Source organism: Antechinus flavipes, chromosome 2 (assembly GCF_016432865.1).
Source record: "Antechinus flavipes isolate AdamAnt ecotype Samford, QLD, Australia chromosome 2, AdamAnt_v2, whole genome shotgun sequence".
Classification (NCBI taxonomy): domain Eukaryota; kingdom Metazoa; phylum Chordata; class Mammalia; order Dasyuromorphia; family Dasyuridae; genus Antechinus; species Antechinus flavipes.
Window position 1 is genome coordinate 150,299,996 of NC_067399.1, and position 20,639 is coordinate 150,320,634.

Sequence of the window (20,639 nt, forward strand, 5' to 3'; positions counted from 1 at the left end):
AAAACTTTTAAAAGTTTTGGATTCTGTATAATAAACCATAATTTGTTTCTTTGGTTGTTAAAGGTTAGAGATTAGAGAGGCTCCAAAATCCTTTTCAGTTCTACATTGATAATATTCTGATGCTTGTTCTCCTTGACCTTCTTTCTCTCATAGGTCTTACTGAACCAGCAACATTTAGTTGTGAAGCTCACAATGATAAAGGGTTGACTGTATCAAAAGAAGGACAGGTTAATATAAAAGGTAAGTGGAAGAGATATTATTATATACATTTTTTCCTTGCTTTTCATATTGCCTCATGCTACAAGGGGAGGGCACCCTCCTTTAGCCACATGGAAAAAAAAACTTTGGCATAAAAGTTTTTTAATTATAATTAGTTGCACATGTTATAATTAAGCTTCAAAGTTTCTGCAGGACAAGAACCCGTGTGGGATATGTTTTTCAAACCTTATTTAGCACACACAAGTACCCTAAAACAAAATTGAAGAAGTTCAAAATCCTATAAAAGCTAAGAAGAGTAAAAGATTATTTTGTTCTAATAGATGGAGTAAGAATTATAAAGTAATTGGCATTTAAACTCCTTGAAGGAGGCATAAAATTTCATTGGAGAATGAAGAAGGGAGGGATGTTTCCGATATGGAAAACCCTGTTATTTTCAGTATCAAATACAAATCCCTTGCTTGGAAATGGATGAAAGTGAAGGATATGTTTGAGGAAAAGGCATGAAGTCCTAGAATAAATCTGGGATGAAGGGAGAATGTAGAAGATAAAATTGGGAAGTAAATTGGTATTAAGCTGAGGGCCTTGAATACCAGGCTTACGAATTTGTATTTTATTTGGTAAGTAGTAGAAAATAATTGGGAATTTTCAACAGTGAAAAGAATTTAATAGAGTTATGAATTAGAAAAATTAATCTGACATCTATTGAGTAGGAAGAATTGGATGTGAAACTGGAGTCAGGGTAGGCAAGGAGTTAGTTGCAGTGAAAATAGAGTGATGACAGAAATATATGACTAAGGAAACTGATAAAGATTTTGAGTCTGAGTGACTGGGAGAATTGTGATATCATTAATAGAAAAACAGGAAGTTGGGAAGAGAAGTTTTTGGTGGAAGATGAAGAGTTCAGTTTTACACATGTTGAGTTTAAGTTGCTGGTGGTCTGTTGAGGAAGATATGTCTGGGGAGTAGAAATGTGAGGCTATATAGCTCAGGAGACTGATTAAGGATGAAGATAGATTGAGGAGTCATCCTTCTAGAGATAGTCCTTGAGACTGTGGCAGTAGATGAGTTAGTCATGGGAGAGATAAAGAGTGGAAAGGTCATCCTCCCTTGGGAAAGATAGAGATACTTAGGAGGCAGAAAAAAGAAGGAGAACAATCTGGTCACTGTGTGTGTTGTGTGTCAGAGCCCAAGTCTCAGAAGATCCATTAACTGAAGCAGGTTTCTCTGTGTCATCAACAGGCTGAAGAGTTTTCAATATGTGACTTTATCAATGTGAACCTCTTTTAAAGTCATATTCCAAGGTCTCAAGGTGGCTTCATTACAAAAGATATAGTCTATTGCCTCTTTCATAGGTCAACAATTTGATGCATAAAAGGAGTAGGCAAAAAATCTTTTTTATAATAATTATTGCTTAAAAGAACAACCAAATTTCATGTAAATAAATATAGGTTTCAAGTAAGCTATGAATAATTTGGGACAAAAAAATGAACCATGTCATAAATATATCTTAAATCATCTTATAAAGGATGTAGAGCTATCAAAAATGTAGCTTCTCTTCCCCCAACATTCTAAAGTGCAATTTAAACCAGATATAATTGAGAAATATTTAACAAAATAAATTAAAAAGCAATAAAACATAGATAAGGTTAAATGGTAGTTTTCTAAGTCAATATATAGCGCTTCAGGATCCATTAAATTTTGAGGTATATACTACTGATGTGGTTATACTTCTTTTGAAGAGGAACAGTTTGATGTTAAGTTTAAAAGAGGCAGAGAAAGAACTTTTATTTAAAACTACTAAAATCCAAGTATAAACAAGTGCAATTGTCAGAGGTACAGATTATTGGACATTTTTAGTTGGAAATACACGATATGGTGGTACTTCAACTCATTTGTAGAATAGTAATCAAATAACTGGTTGCACAGCAAGATTAAACGATGATCAATTCTGATGGACATGGCTCTCGTCAACAATAAGGTATTCCAGTAGTCTGGTGATGAAGAAAGCCATCTGCACCCAGCGAGAAAACAGTAAGAACTGAATGTGGACCACAACATAATATTTTCACTCTTTTTGTTGTTGTTTGCTTGCATTTTGTTTTCTTTCTCATTTTTTTCCCTTTTTGATCTGATTTTCTTTGTGCAGCATGAAATTTGTGGAAATATGTATAGAGGAATGGCACATGTTTAACATTTATTGGACCACTTGCTGACTGGGGAAGGAGATAGAGGGCAGGGAGGGGAAAAAAGAGAACACAGGGTTTTGTAGGGGTGAATTATTGAAAATTATCCGTGTATATATTTTGAAAATAAAAAGCTATAATTTAAAAAAAAGAAAAAAAATAGAATCAAAATAAGGTAAAAAAAAATTGGTTGCAGTCAATGAGATGGTTAAATACAAACCATTAATTTCATCAGAAAGAGTCTATGAGTTTTTATGTTGTAAGTGAAAAGTAAATCTGTGAGTACTAGGAAGTTTTAGTCTAAGTTACTGACAGTGGTGCATACAGATTGAGGAATCTGAGGAGTAAAGACTAAACACATTGCAAGAGATTATTTAAAAAGGGGGAGGGGGTATTTATGTGGAGAAAGATGAGGGTGGAGTACTCAGCTGAAGGGTGTCAGGAATGAGCTTTGGGAGTGAGATTCCAGCCCATTAGACAAAAGCTTCAATGTCAACCTCATGGAAATATGAAAGATGTGAAACCTCTCAGAAATGCATATTGTTTTGTTCTCTGCTACCACCCTTGGTTTGAAAGGGGAAAATAGAGGAGGGAAGTTTTATAGCTACTTTGCTGATAATTCTCCTTCCTGCAAGCTAATTGGTGATAGTAAGTAGTATTTTGGTACCTGAAAAATTAGCTGATCTTTTCTGCTTTGCTCAGAGCTTTTACCCAGTGTCTTCACTGAGTTATATTTGTTATTAGCTGATGAGATGATGCAAAATCTTGATGAGTGAATAGTTGTCTGTGGTTGTCTTCATTGCTTAGGGAAAACCAGATTAAAGGAAATTACTGCTTAAATTAAGAATATAAACTTCCTCAGCTCTCTTTTAAGAATTATAAATTTTAAAAAAAAAACCTTTTATACTCTTTATTTGGTTTTAGAGCATTTTGTCCAGGAATAAAGAAATAGGAGGGAAACATTTAGTAACTTCCAGTGGTGTAGATTTTCTTGAATATTTTGGTGACATCAAGGCCTAAAGTTCAGTTTTCAGATACATCAAGCACATAGATCCCTCATTTAATCCTCTTTCATGTTTCCATTAAGTGTATATTTATTCTCATACATAGATACTAAATTGCTGGCAGAGTGTATCCCACATTTATGTGTGGATTGTGATTATTACTGCATTTGCCTTGTTTGGGTGCTTGTTATGGTTATTATTATTGTTTTCACTTATTTTTAAATATATGGTTAAATATAAAATCTGATATGTTGTCAATATGAATGTATGGGTTTGTGTAAATGAAAGCATGATTGTGGAGAGTTCAAGAACTATAGAAGTGCAGAAGGGGAATGTATCCCCTAAAATGAGGCTATTTCTTAGTCCCTTGAGAGAATTTGTGTGTAGTCTTGTGGTTGTGATTCTTTTTTGGGAGTTCATTCTTATTAGTTTGAGGATATGTTGGAATGGACAAATAAACCTAGAGAATAATAAATGTGTAAATAATTGAAGTGAGGCACTATTCTGTATCTGGTTACTAAAATATGCCCTCAATAAGATTCTGTAAAATAAATGTAAATTAGTTTTTTTGAGGGGGAGGCATTAATAGTAAAGCAGGTCAGAAGAAGATTTATGGAGATGGTACTTGAGCCAAGCTTTAATAGAAATTTGGGGTTTTCTTAAACTATATATTTTTAAATAATTTACAAGAAAAAGAAGGGCTAATGTGCAAACAGAATACATGATAACTTTCCAATATTTTTTATAGTACTTTTTTAATAATTTGATTTTTATTTTCAAAATACATGCAAAGATAGATTTCAACATTCACCCTTGCAAAACCTTATATTCCAATATTTACTCCTTTTCTTTTTTTACCCCTTTCCCTAGACCTGTAATCCAATATAAGTTAAACATATGCATTTCTTCTAAACATATTTCCACATTTATCATGCTATATAAGAAAAATCAGATCACAAGGGAAAAGATGAGAAAGAAAAAAAACAAGTGGACAACAACAAAAAAAGGTGAAAATTATATGTTGTGATCCACACTCAGTCGCTATGGTCCTCTTTATGGATACAGAGGCTTTCTCCATCACAAGTCTATTGGAAATGACCTGAATCACCTCATTGTTGAAAAGAGCCAAGTCCATCACAGTTGATCATCACATAATCTTGTTGTTGCTGTGTACAATGTTCTCTTGATTCTACTCACTTCAATAGTATCAGTTCCTGTAAGTCTCTCCAGGCCTTTCTGAAATCATCCTGCTGTTCATTTCTTATAGAACAGTAATATCTCATAACATTCATATGCCATAACTTATTCAGCTATTCTCCAACTGATGGGCATCCACTCAGGGAAACAGGATTTTAAGAGGTAGAAGTGAGGAGGGAGTACAATTCTGGCATGCTGGACATCCTGTGCAAAGTCACAGAGATGCAGATGAAGTATAAAAATGATCATAGCAGTTATTATTTATAGAGTTCTTTAAAGTTTGCAAAGTGCTTTATAATTTATCCTCACCAACAGTGGGAGGTAGGTATTATTTTTTTGTTGTTTAGTCATGTCTGACTCTGGCTTCATATGGAGTTTTCTTGGCAAAGATACTGGAGCAGTTTTCATTTCCTTCTCCAGCTCATTTTACAGATGAGGAAACTGAGGCAGACAGGGTTAAGTGACTTGCCCACAGTTATATAGCTAGTAAGTGTCTGAGACTGGATTTGCACTCAGTTCTTCTTGACTCCAAATCCAGAGCTCTATTTGTGATATTATCAGATGAATAATTAGGAAAACTAGAGTTAGACTAGGTCTGAGATTGTATGAAGGGCAATAATAAATCAGAAAAGGTAGATTAGCACCAGAAAACTGTAACTCTGGAAAAACTAAGCATCTTATCCAGAATTACCTTAGAATTTAATTAGATTATAATCTTTTTAGTATTTTGCTTATTATATTAAAAGTAAATATTTATTGTCCTTTACGATACCAATATATCTTTAGATGATATTTAAGGAAAAGAAAGAATAATTTATCATCATAGCGGTAACCAAAGGATCCTAGTAAGGATACTTAAGTACTTTTAGCTTCAAAAAATCAGTGAAGTCTAGGTTTCTAAAGGGCCCTTTCCGAAGGTTCATTTGACAAAAAAAGAATTAAGCTGAAAGTTCATAGCAGAGGAACTGTATCACTTCCTTTCTTCCTTCATTCCATAGTTCATTATTATAATTTTCATGAGAAATGTTAGGAATTACAAAAATCTTTGAGTGAGAGTGACTCTGGGGGGAGGGACAGGGAAAGATGTAAAGGCATAAAACTTAACAATATTCAAATATTCTAGAATTTTTAAAAAAAATCTGAAATAAGTAGCATTTGTAAGAAAATAGACATTTTTAAACTTGGTGCTTAGAGCAGACCTGCAGCTGTGAATTAGAGGATTTGAAAAAAGATTTTCCCACTAATATCTAACCTCCTTATTAAGAACCAGATTTACTATGGTGTGTGCAATGTATCTTCCAATATGATTCAAGTACTCCAAAGAGGAATGGTTTCTTTAGGGCAGCTTTACTAATAATCTATTACTCAATTGTTTAGGGGGAATTCTACTTCATATTATGTTAATCAAACAGAATGCTGATTTTACTTACATTTCAAACTATTCTTCAAATGCAGGGGTGTGGGGTATTTTTATTTTGTAGGTGGTTGTTTTTAAGGCTTTAAATAGAACTGTGAGTAATGTTTGCAATTTTAAGTCAGATGTGGAGTTGAGACTCACCTCTGATACTAGCAGTATAATCTTGGGCAAATGTTGCAACCTCCTTAGGTCTGTTTCCTTATCTGTGTTAAAGACTTTTTTGGAAAGTTTTTTATTAGCATTAAGGCACTATATATAAATGTTAGTTTTTATTAATAGCTTAGTCTAGCAATAAAAGTTTAAAAAGAAAAACAAAGACTTTGGTCTTTTACTAGGCATACCTGGAAGACTTAAGCACTCTTATTATAAAAGAGCTGAAAAAGGAAAAATATTTTTCCAGGGAACCTTGCTCTATTTAAATGGTATGGTGGAAAGATTGGTAGATAGAGAGTAAGAGGATCTGCATTTGAATCTTGGTCATTTATTACTTTCTGATCAATATAGTGTCTACACATAGAAAGTCAGTAATTTATGAATGTTTTGAATTAATCATTCTTTTTCCAAAGTGTGAATTATTATTTCTCTCCCCATATGCACTAGGAGACTTGAACAATAACCATGTGGCTATTTGACAGATTAAAAAAATACATCTTATTAATGTGATTTGCCTTTTATCAGCTAAATTATATTCTCTTATAAGACAGAAAAATGTGCAAAAATACATGCCAAAGTATTTTTAATTGACTGCAACATGCAATATTTTTTCTAGTAATTCTTTAACTCTTGAAGACTCACATGCTTTTGTAGAACTTGATTATGTAATTGTCCTTGATTTTTATTTTTTCCCTTAGCCATTCCCTCTGCCCCAAGTGAAGTCAGCATCAAGAATAGCACTGCACATACCCTCCTGATCTCATGGGTGCCAGGATTTGATGGATATTCCCCCTTCATCAACTGCAGCATTCATGTAAGTCAAGAGTGAAAAAGAAAACTACCATGAAAACCGTGCAAGTCTCTCTTAGAAAGGCTACCTGTGATTTATTGCCATTCTTATAAATGGTATCTTTATTAATGGTATATTTATTCAGCTCTGTTTGTTCTTGTTGTTCACTCATTTCAGAAATGTGTAAGACCTCATTAAACTCAAATAAGAGTTAAGCGTCAAATAGCTAGTAAATATTGGAGCCCAGATTTGAATTCAGGTATCCTGACTCCAGGCCTAGCATTCTATCCACTATGCTATCCAGCCACCCCATCACTTAATATACATTATCTCATTTGAGACTCACAACAGCTCCATGAAGTTGGTACCTGTATTAATTCCATCTTACACATGAGGAAATTAAGGCCTAAAAAAGTTAATTGACTTGTCTACTATTATTAGTAATATAATTAGTAAGTATTTGAATCCAGGTTTTCCTGATGACAGATCCAGAATTCATTATTGCCTTCACCCTGAGAAAATAATATAAACCAATTCATCTGTCTGATCAGTGGTCTCCCTATGGACATATTTTCCACTTGAAGGGAGCCCCTCTCTATGTTCATCTAGATGAAATAAAGATCTTATTTACATAATGATCCCCAGATTCATGAAAATGAGCTGAAATATCTTCCTTCAGTTTCCTAGACAAGTTTCCTGGGTATTGATGTTCTGGAGTTGCATTCCCAAAGACAGATGGAATTTGTTTCTCAATACAGTTTTTCCAAATGCACTAAAAAATGTTAAACATTTGTTAAGGTAGGTCAGCTTCTGTTCTAGTCCAATCCAATAAGCATTCATTAAGCATTCAGTATCTGTAAAACATTATGAATAGATGCTAGGGGTACAAAGACAAAATAAAAAAGCAGACCTTGCTCTTGGGAAGTCTATATAGCTACTGGACAGAATATACATGAATATGTATATCTAACCAAGCTCTAATTGGTCAGCCACAGTCAGATACACTGGGATATCATTTTGGTCCTCTTCAAGAACAAAGGAAAACAAACATATATGTATATCTTAATGTGGGATCTGTATATCTCTATATTTATATTTGTGGAATAGTTTCGGGAAGAACTTGAATCCTAACAACTAAGAGGATACAGATATATGATATTGGCATTTTAAAAGGTAAAAGGGGAGGACAACCCTTGGAAGATAACCCTTGCAAATCATGGAACTGAGAATTGGAGTTCAAAGTTTTAGTAACAACTTTTGGCTAAAATATTAAGTTCATGAAAGAGAATGATATGAAATAATTCTGGAAAGGTAGGCTGTACTTCTTTTATTTGGTGAAATATCTTTTCCTAACTGTTGGAGTATTTAGTTTTAAAACCTATTAAATACTGTTAAATGGTAGAAATTTGCATTGGACAGACTTCCAGCAATTTCTTCCTAGATTTTTGGAAGTATCATCATACTTACTAAACTTATGAATTTGGGAAAAGTTCACTTCCTCATTTTATAAATAAATAAGTTTCTTCTTAAAAAAAAAAAACAAACTCAACAGCATGCCTAATAATAAGAATCTAAGTCTCTTTTATAACAAGGACTTAGTATTGTATTTTTTAGACATGAAGGACTAGGCTCCTAATCCTTATTATTCTAATCTGACTAGGATGAGTGAATAACTGGGTACAGGGATAAAAGGCAAGAAATCAAATGCACTAAAAAAAATTAAAGTTCTATTGTGGGGGAGATAATTTGCAAAGTGGGAACTTTATGGAAAACTGTGTTGTACTAGAAGCCTGAAATTAGAAATTAATTTCTGCTTCTCATAATAGCCTGTATGATAAACTTGCAAGTTATTTAACTCTTTTGAATTGTTTTCTCATTTATGAAATAGAATCAAGCGTTTAATACCTATTTCACATGTTCTCCAGAACCCTTCCTTTGCCCAAAAATGTGTGTCTAAAAAAGCAGCTCAGGAAATGAGGGTGGGAGGTGGCGGGACAAAGAAATTTCCTTTGATTTAGATTTTAATACTTGGTCACCAGGAAGTAGGTACAGCCTTTAAAGCCCTAAAACAAAATGTAATTCCTGGCAAGTGCCAGGAATCCCCACGGGACAAGTGCACGTGATTTCTTGTGCCTCCTTCCAGTGGCTTTTCATTATGAACTGATGAAGTTTGGCAGCTTTGTATAATCTGATGTGAACATGAGTCATAGGGTGAAACCCAAAGCTCGTAAACACCACCAGCCAGGAGAGGTGACTTTACTCTTTCCTCTCCTGAAAAGCTCAGCTCTGAATGTTTTTCCCTTATTAATACATAGGGCATTTGGAATTCCAAACATGTGTATTCACAGCTGCTTGCCCTGGATTTAGATATTCTAAAGTAAGAATAATGATATTTTATGCTCTGTACAGAAATTACAATGATAATCATGATTAAGAGGAATAAGTTACGTGACTTTAAAATCCCCCTGAATTATTATGGCATATTATTAACAAGTGAAAACTGGACAATTGGACATGCTGCAGAGTAGGTACCAGTAAGGACCTTTGACATCTGAGAGCACATGAGGATCTTAGTAGCAAATTGAGATGTGATCACCAGTGAAATACTTTGTTCAGGGAAAAGTCATAACTAGGGCAAGGTGATTGGAGCTTTGCCCCAGGGTATAGAATTTAGAGTGCATTGCCAGCAATCACAGTCATTCATCAGCAAAGAAACTTCAACATAACTGTTCCTTGGCATGAATTAAGAAAGTAGGACGCCAACATGGGGCACACTGTCTCCCCTTCCTTATCTTGCTCCCTTTCATGTGACAGCCTTCCTAGCTACATGTTTCTGACTCTTTACAATGGGGTCCTTACGAGAGATCCTACTTTGTACAACCTATTCCTGGCTTGTAAATTCCTAACCATAGCTGTGATTTAGGGGGTTACTCTGGGAAAGAACAGAGAAGTAGAAGGAAGAAATGGTATAGAGAAAAGAATACTGGATTTTCAGTCAAAGACCTGGATTCAGAGCCTGATTAATAATGTCGCGTTTATATCGCCCTTACTTTGTGCCAGGCACTGTGCCAAGGATCTTACAATCATCTCATTTGATCTCCACAACTGTCCTAGGAGTCAGGTGCTATTATTGTCCTCCTTTTATGGATGAGGAAACCAAGGCAAACAAAATGTGACTTGCTCAGGGCCACACCAATAGTTTTAAAAATAAGGTAATTAGAGCTAAGTGACTTGCCCAGAATCTCACAACAATCTTTCCGAGCCAAGATTTGAACTCCTGACTCTGGGTTGCTGTCTTCCTGACTGGACTGGTGCTCTATCCACTGAACTACCTAGATGTCCTTAGAATCAGGGGTCCTCAAACTACGGCCATGGGCCAGATGCAGCAGCTGAGGACAATTATCCTCCCTCACCCAGGGCTATGAAGTTTCTTTATTTAAAGGCCCACAAAACAAAGTTTTTGTTTTTACTATAGTCTGGCCCTCCAACAGTCTGAGGGACAGTGAACTGGCCCCCTATTTAAAAAGTTTGAGGACCCCTGCGATATACCTACATGACTTTGTCACAGGTCTATAAGTTTGGGAAGTAGTAAGTAAATAACACTGAAAATACTGGAAAAGGAATAACTTGTCCAATAATAGGTAAGCATTTATTAAACTCTGATTAAACTCAGGCACTGTTCTAGGTGCTGAAGAGTCATATGCAAAGACAAGACAGTCTCTGTTCTTAAAGATCTTAGAGTTTATGTGAGGTAAACATGGGAAACAGATTATAACATAAGCGGAGGTAAGAAAATTAAAAAGATAAAAAGTAAAAAGTAAAAACAGAGTAACTGAAGAGAGCATTAACAACTGGGGGAATCAGAAAAGGACTCTGACTGGAGATGGTCATTGAACTGAGCTTTGAAGGGAGCTGAGTATTCCTAGATATGAATATGAGGAAGAAGAGCATTCTAGGTATGAAGGCTAGACAGAGACAAGAAGTAGGATGGTTTCATGGGCATATTGAATACATGAAGAAGATTAATGTGTAATCAGCCTGGGAAGATAATTTGGGGACAAATTATAAAGTCTTTTAAAGAATGCCAAATACATGAGTTTGTATTTTATCCTGGAAGTCGGAGCATCACTGAATCATCTTTATTAAGTTTTGTTTATATTAAATTGTAGAGAAGTTCATCAAAGACATGATCAGCTTATTCTAGGTCACTATACTACCTGGGTCATTTGGAAATCTGGAGGGAGAAGTTAGTATTCATGCCGAGTTTTTGTGTTGGGTTCTGGGATTATTGAAATGAGTCTTTAGTGGATTAAATTTTTGCTATTCGTTTTTTTAAAAAAGCTTTAATGTCTTTTTATACTGCAGTAGTTTTCTGGTACAATTTCTTCCACTTTTACTGAACCAATCTTTGTAATAAAGAATAAGAGGCAAAATCTAATCAATACATGATTGTGACTGCTTTAGCAACACTTCTCATACCTAGTCTCTCTCCCTTGGTGAGAGATGGAAAGTGTGCTTCATTTCTTTTCCTGGACCAACAATAGTCATAGGATCACAGGATCATAGCTTTAGCTCTCTAAGAACCATGGAGGCAATTGAGGAAAGTGATGTGCAGAGAAGAGTGATGACTTGTGGGTTCTATAGTTAATATCTAGGGCAGGATTTGAACCCTCATATTCCCAGCTCCAAGTCTTGCACTCTACTAAATTATAGTTAATCTGAATTTAGTGATTTTTTTTATTATTTTCTTTTTTTAATTAACATTTTCATTTTATTATAAACTTAATAGACCTCAAATAAAATAGAAATTTCAGTATATATAGTATAACAAAAGAAGAACATCGTCATGAACCTCAATATTTACATTATATTCCACTTGCTTTTAACTATATAATAAATTCAGCATGTTACATTCAAAACTGTCGTCTTTGTTTTTTGTTTTTCTGGCCTCTTTGGTATATTTTTTAAAAGTGTGCTTCAATGATCCCCTTTTCTTTATTTCTTTTTGTTACCCTATCCCCGAACTTCCCTCATCTTCCAAGACCCTTCTGCACTCACAATGGAAAATAAAAATAAAAAGAAAGTCCTTATAATATATGAACAGACAAGAAAAAGTTCCTGTAGTGGCTTTGTCCAAAAATGTATCTTATCTTTCAATAGGTGGTTACATGCATCATCATCCATCCTCTGAAATCCTAATTGGTCATTACAATGATAAAATTTTTTAAGTTTTTCAAAACTTTTTCTTTATAATGTTTTTAATTTACAAGTTAGAAGGAAGCTAGGTGGCTCATTGAAGAGAATGCTGGGCTTGGAGTCAGGATGATTTGAGTTCAATTCTGGCCTTAGACACTTACTTACTATGTGACTCTGGGTACCTCATTTAGCTTCTGCTTGCCTTAATCAACTGGAAAAAGGAAATGGTAATCCACTCCCTTTTCTTTGCCAAAAAACCCCCAAAAAACAAAACAAAAAAAACCCCAAACCAAGATCCATAGATAATATAATCAGACAGAACTTAATAACAAATAGCTGCAACATAAAAATTATTTTCCTGATTGTATTTAGTTTATTCTGCATCACTTTTCATAGGTGTTCCCATTTTCCTTTGAAACTACCATTCTATCATTTTTGACACAATGTTCCATTATATTTATATAATTTCATAATTTCTTTAGCTAATTCCTAATAGGAGAACAAGTTCTTTTCCTCTTTAATTGATCCCTTTAGTGTATAGTTTTAGTAGGGGTATTGCTGAGTCAAATATGTTTAAATATTTCTTATTAATTTTATATAAATGGTTACATATTATAAATAATATATTAATATTCTTATTTATTTACATGTATGTATAAAACCTCCTTATCTCTCTGACTTCAATTCTATTTAGCTGTCCTTTAGCTGTCCCAACCTAAAAAAAATCCACATAAATGAAATCTTGGAAAGGGCACCAATATGACAGTTAAAATGCTTGGACTCAACTATTTTTCTAAGCAGGTGACCTTGAACATATTGTTTGTTCTTTCTTCACCTCACTTTCCCCACCTGTAAAGTAAAGCCGATAATCCATTTCCTATCTTCCTTAAAGAATATCCTCTACCAATACAGATTTTCAACTGCTTTATAAATTACAATCCTTATAAAGTGACCTGTCCAGTCAGACAGCCAGTATGTGTCAAAGGAAGGACTTGAACAGTTTCTCCACACTGTGTGGTGTTGCCTCTTGTTGTTCAGCAACATATCCTCCTCTCACTTTTTTGCTCTCATTCCCTCTTTTACTGGTTTAATATCCCTCTTTTTCTGTCAATAAGTAATGGCTTTCTTGCATGTGATTTGACTGTATTACTTACATACAGAATATAGCTCTGGGAGTTCCCTCCTTCACTGCAAATTTCATCCCATCAATTTCTGTCCATCCTGGGCAAAGTTTTGTTTCTGTTCTTTAAAAACTTCCATACAGGAGAATTGTGCAAAATAAATAAAAAGCAATGACTAACTCCAAAGCCCTGTTCTATTGAATGCGAGCTCATGTCTGTCAACACAGTAAAATAATGAGAGCATGAATGAGAAGAGGAGGGGAAATATCCCACTCATTTTTCCATGCGTCACAACTGTCATTTCAGCTGCCTTCCTTTCCTTGTAATCTATCACTGTCAGAGCACATAGAAAGCATTTCCCTTCTAGGTATCAGACAAATTCAGCCAGTGTGAATGACTCATGTTCGTAGAGGTAACATGTGTTCTCTAAAGGAAAACAGAGGAGAGGAAGGGAAATACGTGGCAACTCTATTAACATAGCTCATCAAAGATAAAATTTCAGATAACTTGCTAATTAATGTTAATCCAAATTTTTGTTTTTGTTTTAGGTCAAGGAAGTCAGTCCATTGACTAATGCATCAGTCATGATCTTCAATACATCTGCATCACCTCATCTATATCAAATTCAGCAGCTGCAAGCTTTGACTAATTATAGCATTGGTGTTTCCTGCATGAATGAAGTAGGGTGGTCTCAAGTGAGCTCTTGGATTCTGGGCAGTACAACTGAAGGAGGTAATTAATAATAGATATAAAAAATCAACCTAGCTGACAATTATACAGAATAGCATTAATAATGATTTAATTTGCAAGTAAATCTTTGTTTTAGTCTTTACTTTTGGAGGTGTGGAGGATACTATATTCACTAAGGATTTAGGCTTTGGGTTTTTCTTCACTATAGTATTTTTTGGGGGTAAGTTGCAATTCTTGTACAAAAATTTGATTATTAATGCACCATAGGTCAGGAATGCACTTTTGATTTGATTTTCTGTGACTAGGAATGGATTTATGCTGAGTCTGCCACATTAACTTTAACCCCATTATCAGCAGTAATATGCATTAAAAAAACAAACAAATAAACATCTAATTGGGAAGAGAGCTTATAATGTGTGGTCACAGAACCATTTTTTTCTCTTGGTCTGTTTTTGTGATATCATCAGGGTGGAAAATTCCCCAAGTTGAAAGAAACTTTCCAGTTATACTGATGAGCACCCATTCTATTCCTTAGTGTTTGTTATTTGCAGATCTGATGAGTTTAGCATTTCTCCAGAATAAGGGAACAGCTTTGTCTCTGAAAGAGCATAACACTTTTCCTCAGCTCCTTGCTAATAGTGGCTTTGAGTAAAAAGAGCTCAATACTCCTTCATTAGTGCAAAAGAAGTGCTAAGGATTAGAAGAGAACCAGCTAGCAGAGAATCAGCTTCAAGTCCTACAGACTGTTTTTTAAAATGACCAAGGACATTGAGGTCTAAAATCTAGACATGATTTGCCCTGGGCACATAGGTTTCCTTATTCATGGGCTTCTATGGTAGGTTTCTGTAAATTTGTGCCCATTCTTCTCCATAAACACTACATGTATTGATGGGAGAGTGTGACCCAGCATTTTGAATTTCATATATGGGGAAACTGAAATTTGTACCAAAAATCACATGTTTATTTTGTTGATGGGAAGAGGAACTGAGCTGTTATTATTGATGCATAGAATTCTTAGTTCGTCACCAAATGGCTGCTCATCTATAACCTGTAATTCCCAAAAGCTGCCAAGAAACCAAGATGTTAAACGACTGGCCTGTGGTCACTCAGCAAGTATGTGTCAGAGACACAGGTCTTTCTAGTTCCAAGGCCAGTCCTTATTCACTACCATGCTGTCTTGCACAGAGCAAGTTTTTCCAACTCATTCTCTTCCTTTCCCTATATATACATTATGAAGGTAAGAATGTATAATCCTTGTTTCCACTACAGAAATGCATTAGATTAGAATCTTCACTTCATATATCAAAAAAATCTTCATATATAAAACCTATATTGTAATGCTTGATAACCATTCATTTTTTACTCCAAATTCCTGAGATTTTTCCAAGATTAATTAGTACTTTAAAAAGTTTCAGCCAAAAATGCTACCTTTCCTTAAGGGTTTTGCTGACATGAGGTTCTTACATATGCCCAGTGTTTGAGTAGATGTGAGGGAATCCTTAGATACTTAAGAATTCCTGTAAACTAGGCTTGTAAACATGTGTTAGAAAGAGAATATTTGTAATTTAAAAATAAAAGTAAAATTATTTATAAACCAAGAGCACTAACTAGTATAACAACTATGAGCCACACTAACGAAAATATTGGAAGACTGATAGAATTATAATAATTCAATATTTTGATGGTTATAATATCAATGGGGGTACTCTGTCCACTTGTAAATATTGTACCCATTCCATGCCTGATAATCCTATGATACTCTTGGAAGTCTATCTCAGAAAATCTGTCTATTGTTCAAGAGCTTCCAGATCTCTAGCAAAATACCTATACTCTTTGGTTTCCATTCACTCTTGTTTTACAACCAACCATCTTTGTTCCACAATCATTACAATTTCTAATGACAACTTGTACATCTGCTCCTGAATATTTCTTTATTGGTTACATGATAAAACTTGCTTAACTCAAGCGTTTTCAATTCAAGAAGACTTAGAAGAACAGATCTGAAATAGAAAAGAATAGAGCTACTAAATTATAGAGTCAGCATGGAATAGTGATATAATGCTTCTCTTGTTATCCAGAAAAACTAGGTTCAAGTTTTCTTCTACAATGTGTGTTCTTAACATGAGTCTGTGAAGTTGTTTTATAAATAATAATAATAATTGTATTTTTAAAAATGTAGTTGGAATTAAGTGACTTGCCCAGGATCATACAGCTAGTAAGTGCCTGGGATCATATTTGAACTCAGATTCTCATTTCTCCAAGACCAGTGCTCTATTCATTGTGACACTTAGCTGCATATAACTGAATTTCAACATAATTGGTTTCTTTCGTAATCCTTTGTACTTTATTTTGTGTCTTAGATACTTTATTCTGAGAAAGATCCTTACGCTTCCTTAGCCTCATTATGCAAACATTGACTTCCTATTCTATTCAAACATGTTCTTGATCATTTCTTTTCTTCTATTTCTGATACTCTGGTCATCATTGGTAATATGCCATAGTTTGCTTATTTCCATTCTGCATATTAATTTAGTTCTCTTTTCAACAATTCCCTGTGTGAAAGACCTTTTAATTAAAAATAAAGCAAAATTAAAAACTTTGGGCTAATTTAGTGAAGATTAATTTAAAAAATAATTTTAAATAATGGCTAATCAAAATAATAATTAATAATTAAATTGTAATTAAGTTAAATAATAATTTTTTAATTTTTTTTGAGGCACTTGGGGTCAAGTGACCTGCTCAGAGTCACACGGCTAGGAAGTGTCAAGTGTCTGAAATCAAATTTGAACTCAGGCCCTCCTGACTAAAGGGCTAATTTTTAATTTTTAAATGAAATATATGGTATTGCTTTTTAAATTTTAATCCATATATCTTTTTTTGTTTTATCTTGTAATGGATTCACTTAATAGTATTTTTTTCCAATTATATATAAAGATAGTTTTCACCATTCATTTTTGTAAGATTTTCCATCATGTCTTTTGGAGCCATTTAGCTCACTCAGGGTTCTCTTCAGGATATCCTCTTCATGGAATGAATTAAACTTAGTTATCTCAGTTATCTCACCAGAGTTATATCTCTTCAAATTTTTTGTTTGACAATAACTTTATTGACAATAATTTTACTCAGTTATTCAGAAAAGAAGTTTTCTTAGTCCTTTTGGATCTCAAACAAGTCTTTCTCCAGTCATGATAGTTAAATTGTCTCTTCTCTAAGACATATTACCTCATAAAAAGTACAGTAAGCATATGGATAGTCTGTGTAGTAGCAGTTATTGAAGCTATACTTTACAAGTAAATGTTGCTTCCCTTGACAGGATGTAAGATCAGAGACTGACAGTTTTTTCTTTTTATGGTAAGGTGAAATTGGCTCTGAAGGAGGAGAGCTTCCCTTCAGGTTTTGCCTCTGCAGTTTACTATTTGCATTGACTTCTCTGAGCCTCTGTTAAATGAGGGAATTATACTAATTGTCCTTTGAGCCCTCTTGATTTGTGAGTCTGTGACTCAAGATTTAGCATAATATGTGCACATGGTAGGTGCTTAATAAATACCTGTTGATTGGCTGTCAGTGACCAAATTTCTTTTTAATACTTTTTTTTTTTGTTGTTTTGTTTGTTTCTTTTACAGCTCCATCAGCATCACCTCTGAATGTTACAGTATTTCTGAATAGATCCAGTAATAATTTAGAAGTAAGATGGGAAAAACCTCCACTTAAGCGCCAGGATGGTGAACTCATGGGCTATATGATACTGTACACGTGGCAGGATGCGGAGTCATCTGTAAGTCTCAATTAGAAAAATAAACGCCAATGTGCTCTTTTGACTTGCTCTTTTAGTTTCCTCATCATAGCTGCAATTAAGTAGTTTCTTGATCATTTTCTGTCTGTAAATAGCCTTGGGTTGTTCTCCTCAATCTCTCTTACTCTCAGCAACATTAAGTAACTATCTTTTGAAGGGGAGTGACATAAAATAAAGCTGGAGAATAGATGGGAGTCACATTGTATAGACCTATAAATGCCAGGATTCAGTAGTTTATCCTAGGAGTAATTAAAAACCTCTGAGGCTTTTTGATTGAAGTGATAATATTAGACCTTAACATGATCTAATGTGTGTTTTAGGAATATCAATTTGTTTGCTAATGTATAGTATGGATGGGAGAGAGAAGGAGTCTGGAAAAAGGGAAACAGATTAGGAGTCTATTGCAGTTACCCAGTTAAGAGTCATATAAAGAATGAATAAGCTTTCTGCAGTTGCCTTCTAAAATATATATGGACAATCCTTGCTCCTTACATTTGGAGGATGCTTTTAACTTTTATGCACTATGATTTAAAAATAAATTGGGAGGGTAGGTAATTGGGGTTAAGTGATTTCCCAGGGTCACACATTTTATAGAGGAGTTATATGACTTGTCAAGGGTCACATAGCTAGTACACATCAGGGGTTGGATTTGAACGCATGTCTTCCTGACTCTAAATCTAGTATTCTATCTACTGTACCATCTAGCTGACCCCACAGTAATTATTAATATTTTATTTTACTTAAACATATATAAAGAAAAAAAATCACTTTGTAAACTTTAAAATATATACATTTTATGGACACACATATATGGCAACATCCTCAACATTAGAGAACACCATCATAGAAGGTTATTAAGTTGTTCCAACTCCATTACAAAACTTCCTGTAGTATGACACAGATAAAATACTGAGTTGAAGCCTCTGGACTTCAAATTTCTTTATCTGTAAGATACAGATAATATTACCTTGATTACTTGATTTTCAAGGTTCTTGTGAGGCTCATTATCTAAGAGATAATATATACAATGTGCTTTAAATTTTAAAAGTATTATATAAACACAGATTATCATAGTTAGGCAGCTAGTTGGTACAATGAATAGAGAACTAGATTTGGAGGCAGGAAGACCTGAGTTCAAATCCTGATTGTGATGTATATTAGCTAGGTAACCCTTGACAAGTCATGTAACTCCTCTATAAAATGGGGATAGTAGCAATACCTCCATTCCATAGTTGTGAGAATAAAATGAGATAATATTTGTAAGATACTTAGCAAATCTTAAAGTGATATATAGATGTTAATTATTAACATAATTGTAAATTAATTTTCTTACCTATGAAATGAAAATAATATTAACTTGTCTACCTTACAGAATAACTGTGAGGATCAAATAAGATAAAGCATATGGCTAAGGTATTATTGTGAGCTTATGAGAAAGAGAAAATGTTGTTTGGCACATATCTAGAACTATTATCTCAGTTATACTTTTAGGGAAGTAAGTCTCTTTATCCTACTGGTTTGGTAGTGATATGGACTATTTTAATCCCTAATAGGACCTTGGGTTTTTCTGAAAGTAGGCAATATGTGGTAAAGCTTCAAATTTATACAATAATACTATGAAACTAAAGGCTTGGACCCGGCCACCAAAACAGCAATCCTTCATAAAAAGATAGGTGGCAAAATTTTTTTTTTAATAATAGCGTTTTGTTTTCAAAATACATGCAAAGATAGTTTTCAACATTCACTCTTGTAAAACCTTGTGTTCCAGTTTTTTTCTCTCTCCCTTCCCCTCACCCTCTTCCCTAGACAGCAAGTAATCCAATATATGTTAAATATGTATAATTCTTCTATACATATTTCTACATTTATCATGCTGTACAAAAAAATCAGATCAAAAAGGAAAAAATGAGAAAGAAAACAAAAAGCAAGCAATGGGTGACAAATTGTTGTGCAAAATCTACCCCAAATGTTCACAAGGATTATCTGTACTTGACCTGCGATAGAGAGTTCTGAGTTTGTATTGGTCTAATCAGCAACCGTAAGACATACTGTAATTTGACTCTATTATAATGATGTCATTTTGGTTCTCTTTGAAAATGCAGGATAATGACCATCGAACCATTTTCATATTATTTATTTACTGTTATTATTTATTATTAGCACATTTATGCTTATTCCATTTATTTGTTATCTCCAAAATATTTTTCAATATAGAGAGCAAAACATTTGAAGATATTTGGTTATATTAAATGATTCATGCTTTTCCTTAAAACACAAGAATACATTTTCATTTCCCCTTTTCAGCTCCACATGGCTCAGACACAATGAAATTGAGAAAACAATTCTATTGCCTTGTGACTTTTACACTTTGAGCCATTGTGTAATGTCTGAAATTCGTGACAGTTTCTCAAGTCTTTCTTACAAACTGTCTTGAATTGCCTTTATATGCTTACTGGGATACACTAGCCTTCCTGCTGCTGCTGGTGACTTGATAGACTGTTGATATTGCCCATGAAACTTTTTCACAGACTATAAATAGAAAATATATCAGAAAGTTTGGGAAAGGGGATATCTGTGAAAATTGAAGCAAGGTAGCTTATGCCTTTCCTTCTTTAAAATTTTTTTAATTTTTTTTTTTATTTATGTATCTTAAAATTTCCCCAGTATTTCTCTACATATTCTTATAAATTTGACACAGTTCTTTATATATTTTAGAAATGAGACCCCTATCAGAAAGATTTTTTCCCAACTTTGTACTTGTATTTTGTTTCTGTTAGTTTTGTATGTGCAAAACCTGTTTAATTTAATGTAGTCAAAGTTGTCCATTTTTCAAAAGGCATTTATTTTTAAAAAGCAAAACAAATAACATGACTAAG

General features: G+C 33.9%; 1 protein-coding gene across 1 annotated transcript in view; it reads left to right on the top strand.

The window, feature by feature from the left end:
* The window catches only part of MERTK (MER proto-oncogene, tyrosine kinase), a 118,313-nt gene that overhangs the window by 54,248 nt on the left and 43,426 nt on the right, over positions 1 to 20,639 (top strand). Inside the window, exons 5-8 of the mRNA XM_051975807.1 lie at positions 154 to 240; positions 6,872 to 6,987; positions 13,829 to 14,012; positions 17,594 to 17,745. Of these exons, the coding sequence (XP_051831767.1) occupies positions 154 to 240; positions 6,872 to 6,987; positions 13,829 to 14,012; positions 17,594 to 17,745 (539 nt within the window). The remainder of the gene's footprint in view (positions 1 to 153; positions 241 to 6,871; positions 6,988 to 13,828; positions 14,013 to 17,593; positions 17,746 to 20,639) is intronic.